This window comes from Tigriopus californicus, chromosome 7 (assembly GCF_007210705.1).
Source record: "Tigriopus californicus strain San Diego chromosome 7, Tcal_SD_v2.1, whole genome shotgun sequence".
Taxonomy (NCBI): domain Eukaryota; kingdom Metazoa; phylum Arthropoda; class Copepoda; order Harpacticoida; family Harpacticidae; genus Tigriopus; species Tigriopus californicus.
The window spans coordinates 3837842-3845099 of NC_081446.1; the positions used below are offsets into that span (position 1 = coordinate 3837842).

Below are 7258 nucleotides of genomic sequence, written 5' to 3' on the forward strand. Positions count from 1 at the left end.
ACCTTTTTAGATGTGTTCAGCACTAACTGCAAAAGAAGACCCAATGAATCCCTTACTAAGCAAAAATCCAAACAAATGCTTCATCAGCTGGTTTTGATTTATTTTGTTATTTTCCCGGCCTTTTGAAAGTAGTACACTGCTTGCCTACCTTTATTACGTCTTAGTCACTCGCTCAGTGACCGTTTAAGTACCAAATAGTAACGGATAGAAATGGATAGCTCTGTTCATGCATTGGTTCAAAAGGTTGCTTCCCGTAATCAAACATAAATGGATGACATCTGTTCATTTAGAGGGATAGAATCATCGGTCTTGTATACCTTCGATTTTTGGAAACCAAAAATACATAGTGAACAATGATTTTCAAGTTAGTAAATCGAAAGGTGACATTAGTTACTTAAAAGTAAAACTTTAAACCAAATTGAACTCGATTTTTCAAGCTAGTGAGAGCCCCAATTTCGTGAATACGTAATTCTATACACAGTGCGTGCAGAAAATATGCCACATGTTCAAAAGGTAATGAGATCACCAAATGTTTAATAAGTTCCTGTTACAAGAAGATCTTCATTACTCCATTTTAGGAGTGTGTAGACGGGATAAATGAACATTAAAACAATTGAACCAAAAGAGCCAAGAAAATGACAAATGCACCAAAATAGGATACAATACACTTGTTATTAATACCACTAGCAATAATATCTTTGTTGCCACTCATGGTCATGGTCATGGTTAAAAATGCAAAGGAAAGATGTTGCATTATCATTATACGGACATTGTTAAATGTGTTATTGAAGACCAAATAGAATCCTGCTTTAATAGCCAAATCATCGTCGATTGTAATTAAGAAAGACTCAAGCTAGGATGAAGTATCTCGGTCAAAATGTTATATTTCATGGTGAATATGAAGGTCCCGAACCAGAATAGATTTAGCCTGAGCCACGGATATCTAGAATTCCTTGCCTGAGCCTGTCTCTTGGAAAAAATATAGACGATAATTAGGGCCGGCAAAAACTTGCATTTTGCAAATTCTGCAAAAAACATCTTCCACATTCCACACTTTGCTGCAAATTCATTGCATCTCCAAGTTTTGCAATTTTATTATTATCTGATATATTTTGCACCTTGAAACGAAATATCAATGATTTTCATAAAAACTCAAAATTTTGTCGGGTTGAAACTTTCTTGCAGTGATTGTGCAGATACCGTCATCTCTACAGAAATGAAACGCGTTTCAAGCAACACTGTTACTCAAGTCCTGGTCAAATTCAAAAGCTAGCGAGCTCTAGAGTAAGATCGGCCAGAGAAATTGGTCTCTGGCCGATGAGACTTGGGCCATTGACTGCCGAAAGATTAGGAGAGTTGGACCGGGTTTCACTTCTTGGACAACAGTCTATACATGTAACCATTAATAGAATTAATCTTTGTTATCGACGAAGTTTGCCCCACTCTAGCCATCCCTGAAGGTGTTCCAAAACGTAACAGCCCCAGGGAATGTAATCCCCAGTACCTTATAATCTTTGTCGATACGATATGTAGTCTGCCAACGAATTTGAGTTGGCAGACTGAGCTAGTCTTTGTATGTATAGTTGATCTGGAACGCTATCTAAAAATTTGTCCAAGACTGTCTTGAAAGATGCTACCGGATCAATAAGGCGTATTCCCAACGAATATTTGAGGGAAGCAAATGAAACAATGAAGGCGCCCGAAAAAGAAGAAATTGGTCTCTGGCCGATGAGACTTCTTTTTTTAAACTAGCTTGGATTTTCGAGGGCTTGAAGGTGCTCTCAAAATGCACATTAAGCCTCTACGGTCACTAAAATTGACCCTAAATCCTGGGTTGGGACAAACCTCATGAATGCTTTTGGAAACGTAGCGCATCAGATACTTTTCGTACCTTCTCTGAACACTGTACAGTCCCAACTTCTTTAATCTCTCCCAATATAAGTATAGGAAGCAATTGTTCAAAGAGAGTTGCAAACTAACGTTGATATCAAATATCCGCAGGACAACAAATTTGTCCATTTTGGCTCCCTGATTTCAAAAAGAAAAAAACCACCCGGACTGATTTGCGGAATGTCAACCGCTGAGAAATAAACACAATTTTGCCAAGTACTTTTGGCACACGTAGTGAAAAAGATCAGCTCTACTATAACGAATTTGAAGAGCCATATTTGTATCACTGACATTGGCACTGACAAAAAAACAATACTGACAACGCTTGGATAAAAGTCAGGGTAAGGTGAAAGGAAAAGTGCGTTCATCGTTAAAGCAAGATGAGCAAGAATTTTTTCTCTCTAATAGATAAGTAATAATAATCTTTTATTGACATTCCTGGCCATGTCAATAAAGATAAATATGATGCAATTGGTTTTGCTGTCTTCCCTGTTATGTACGAGTACTCCTTTTATCATCTCGATAATGTTTGATTGGTCAAAACGACAAACAATATATACAATACAGGGTCAAAAATGAATGATCAACACGGTAAAACACGAGACTAAAATGATGTCTCTGATATAACAGAGGCAATGACTGGATCATGTTCAAAAGCAAATCGAAGAAACTAAGAAAGGATATTTAGACAACGTAGATGCAAACAAGATGTGATAAAACAGGTCCCGTTGTTGGTGATTTTTGGCTTAGAGCTGAACCAGGGTGCAAAGTATTCCGAGGAGATGTTACAATAAGGGGTTAGCAAGCCGTTGATTGTGAACTAAAACTTGTGTCCAACATCACTGACCTTTCCAGCCTGATTTTGAGGGGCTCCATTTCGTATATAAAATGCGTCCATGAAACTAATGATAACCTAATAACATTTGATTGACATGATTCAAACTGTTATAGCTCAGCTTGAAAAGTTAAGTGAAAGGGAAAGAATGCATATGAAATGGACTTCAAAATGATTGGATCAGAATAGCCGTATAAGACACCAATGCCCCATAGAAGGAAATGAGGAAGTGCGGGGAGAAAGCTAGATAAGATCCAGCTTTAAATGCTACATCGTCCACTGTGCGCAAGAAGGACTCGACCTCAAAAATCATTTCCGATTCAAGATGATGTTGTTCATATTGGATCTGCAAGTCTCGAAGTAAAATGGATTTGGTCGTTGTGCCAGATTCTGAAACGTAACATGCTCACGAGTGTCAATCGGGGTCGGAATGAGAACTGTTTGGCTAAACTGGGTCACATGTTTACAACCTAATTACACGTATTTGGCTGAATCTGCGCAATAGCTATGATTAGTGGGCCAGCTTTTCGGCCGGGCGCAATAAAGGCAAATCTGACTTGCCATCTTGTTTTGCATATTTTCATGCATATTTAGACTTAAAGCGAGGATCAAAAAAGTTCTCAGTATTTTTGCGTCAAATCGAAATATTATAGCTTAGTAACGAAAATGCATCGCAAAAAAAACAAGGCAAAAAAACCAGCCAGATACCGTGCATATTTTAGGTTAGAAAGCATATTTTTGCAATATTCACCCAAATTTTTGGCACATTTTCAGTTATAAAATGGACATTTCTTCTAGATATTTTAGTCACCTCTAATGAAAACGAAAAAAACCTGTTCCGAGGATATTTTGGGAAACGTCGAATTCGATATCACTCATATTTTCCATGGATGGTTCGACAATGGAATAAACTACTTCTAGAGATGTGACGTGCTCAGTAATACCATTTTTCAAAAAAAATCCTCTTCCTCTTTTACCTAGTATGTCTATAGATTATCTCATCATTTTAACGCTCGAGTAGTCTATGCAATAAACAAAAACTCACCATGCACCTTTCCAAATGTGCGCAATCCTACGTAGGATCGGAAAAGGTATTGAGCTCCAACGCAGACGTAAATTCCAGTTTCCAACACACTGCACAACTCACCTCGAACCACGCTGAATAAAAGGGCCAGAACCATGACGAAGATTTGAATAGGAAAGGCCAAAATAATGCCATCAAAGGTTTTATTGAACGTTTCAAGACTATTTTGCAATCTCAGATGATCCCGTAAATACGTCCTCAAGGACCATGAATTCGTAGATTTTGTGCACACCTCAAGACCGGCTTTTCTGAAAGTAATCAACATATTTGGCAACATTCCTTCAAAGTGATGGATCCTCATTAGAGAAAATACAAATTTTAGAATTATGCGTTTTTGAACAACTGGCCAAGACATTTAAAAGCTCGAATGAAAACTTGCCATTATCAGTGCGGCAAGTCCTTTATCCTTCAAGAGGAAGAAAACTGGACTAACATATTTGTTTGACTTACTTGGGCTTTTGATCGACCTCAAAGGCAATGTTCGTTACACCTTTTCTAGCCAGAAGTGTTGGCGCCTCGGCCTTTAACAACATTATGTGTTGGTTGATTTCTTCGAAGTGTCGGCTATAACCCATAGAAAAATGGATGAGGAGAAAATCAATGAGGAAAGTGCCCAAGAGATAAATGACGCCCGAATAACAATGGATCACTTTAGAGATGATGTTCCAAAATGGCTCGTAGTCAGGTCTGTAGACTTGAAGTAAGTTATGCAAATACACGTCACCGGGCAGAAAGCAAATATGTCCCGACACAGCGATAATGGGCAAGATCCCCAAAAATATCAGTCCAAAAATAAAGCTCATTTTCTTGTCCTGAAAACAACAATCAAAGATTGTCGCCAAGAGATTTTTTCAGTTCGGTTTTCTTTTGAAGGCTGCGGGGAATGCAAAATTGATCAATTCGTGTATTCTTTAACACTCAGACTTTATTTGATTTACCAACAAATTTCATTTGGCAAACCGCGCTAGTCCTTGCATGTAGGGTTGATCTGTACTAAAGGTGTCCAAGTCGGACTTGAAAGCTGCTTCCGGTTCAACAACGCCGACAAAAAATAAACGGAAACAAGTGTAACAATAAAGAAGCTCGTTCAAGCCCTCGCTCGCTCCTCTTTTCAAACTCGTTAGCATGAAAAAGGCTAATTCGTCAAAGGTCTCTTCTGTCACCTTATCGCACCTGCCACCTTAAGGTCAGGGTCCCAACACTGTTGGACACTAACTGGGCCGGCCCGATGGTGGGGAGCTCAGTTTTGCATTGAAAATGTGTCCATGCATTGTTGGCATATTGGGGCACGCACAGGTATCGTTTGAGGAACTTGGTGAAGGTGGCATCGGCGGATTTGAGGGCGGATTGGGCAGAGTTGGGAGCCACAGGTGAAGGCCGAAGAGGAAAATTGCAATGATGTAAGTCCGGAAGTAATAGATGATATCATAATTTATAACCAAATGCTAACCAAGTTGGCTCCCAATTTTCATTGAATAGGTTTTTGAAAATTTTCACTTTCATGATGTTTTTAGGCACATACGTGTTTCATGTGGGCTAGAATTCCATTAGACAATAAAATCAAAGTTGTTCTCTATGTTTTTCTGAGGTAGAAAAATGCCAAAATCTGCTTGGAAATTGCCTTGAAAATTTGATAAAGCTTTTTGAATACAGTGTATAATTAAGGTATGAAATCGTGGATGAAGAAATTAACATCTTTAAATATTAGTGTATTGTATTGAACACCTGATTGTCAGGTTTTAAGATTCAGTTCAAGTTAAGCCTCTTTCTTTTGATCCACTACACTGAAGAAACTATATTTTACTTAAAAAGGTCTATGGAGATAGGTCTGAATATATAATAAAGACATGATTAAATGAAGGAATAAAATCGCCTTTATCACTTTACATACATTTTGCCACTTCAAATTGGCTGAACTCTTGCGTCCCAATAGCAAGTATGTTGCGTTCAAATGGTCCACTATTTTATCATGTCGTGCAATTATGATCCACTGCATGGCATTAGTTGTGGCCAATCCTCCAATCCATCCTGTACTCCGCAAAGCAAACGCTATTCCTTTCCTGTAATCAAATATTAATTTGTTTTTCATGATTGCATATCAAGAAATACTACTAAGAGGGGATCTTTGAGGTTCCTTTGCCATTTGAAAGTCATTCACAGAGCATAAACAATGCTCTCAACAAACGCAATGGTTAACAGGTTTTCTCTAGTACTTGAGGGAAGTTCCAAAAAAATTTTCCCGTATTTTAGATTCTCATTTGTCAAATTGCTTTCAATAACCATGTAAGCTTTTATGAAGGGACTTTCTGAAGGGGCCAGGAACTGTTTCAAGTTGGTATTGGATGGGAAAATTCTTCCTCCGTTAATAAACTTTTACATTAGATGTTTCAAATGCCTGACAAATATTGTTAATGACTAAGCATTTAATCTTTGAGGAATATCTTTAAAAAACTAGCCACATTTCTTTGCTTCAATGAGAGCGTAACTTTTTTTAACTAAAAAAGTACCCATTCATGGATTGAATTTTTTTTATGACCGCTATGTTAAGAAAGTTAGCCTCGAACACTCACCAAGATGCTCACACAAAAGTCTAATCTCGTGCTCCTTCCTCTAGGTCAATTCCAAACATCTTTAATGCTTATCGTTAGTAGGAGATAAACGCAGTTCTTAGCCGAACAGTTTGGAATACAATTCCGAAATGAATTTCGAAAAATCACTTTAACCATGAAGGAGACAAAAATTTACGAGTTGGTTAAATGGCAAAAATGCTCGTTTGTCCTTGTTATTTAGAAATTATATTTCATAAGGCCAAAAAAAAATCATAAAGGTAAAATTCACCTTGAAATTAGCGAGGCCACTGACCCACAATAGAAGATTAGGATCAACTGAGTTAAAACAGTCACCAGGACAAAATAGAAGGCTTGAATCGACATCCAGTTCACCCTCAGTATTAAGTTGCGGCTTTTATCCACATTAAATGGAGTAAAACCAATTAATAGACCCACTTGATGCAGACGGCGATCCCAAACATCCATGACCAACTCAAAGCTAATCGAATATAAGACTACCCCAATAACAAGGGAACATCGCCGAATTCATTGTGTTCAATTAGCTAGGGTTCAATGAATATGGCTGCTATACCTGTTAGGCCAAACAAATACGGTAGACATATTACAAATACGGGGACGGTTTTCCTTCGATTAAACCTTATGCGGTACATTTATCGACTTTCAATTCCCCTCTTTAGTCCAAAGTATTGGTACAGCAATTGAAGCGAAATAAAAACATCTATAGGGAAAGGGTCTAAGAAAGATTATCACACCCGATAAATGGCTTTGATACGCACATGGCACTCGATCCGTCTCCTTATTCTTGTTGGAATAGAAGTTGGTGTTAACTATTAACTATACAAGTAAACAAAGGAAAAGAAACTTTATGCGGGATATGCG

General features: G+C 37.9%; 1 protein-coding gene across 1 annotated transcript; it reads right to left on the reverse strand.

The window, feature by feature from the left end:
* Window positions 1-2336: 2336 nt before the first annotated feature.
* LOC131883593 (uncharacterized) lies at window positions 2337-6869 on the reverse strand. The gene is made up of 5 exons (XM_059231098.1): window positions 6648-6869; window positions 5701-5869; window positions 4260-4621; window positions 3771-4057; window positions 2337-3115 (listed from the first exon to the last, which is right to left on the reverse strand). The coding sequence occupies exons 1-5, from the start codon at window positions 6842-6844 to the stop codon at window positions 2892-2894; spliced, it is 1239 nt and encodes a 412-aa protein (XP_059087081.1). The 5' UTR covers window positions 6845-6869; the 3' UTR covers window positions 2337-2891.
* Window positions 6870-7258: the final 389 nt, after the last annotated feature.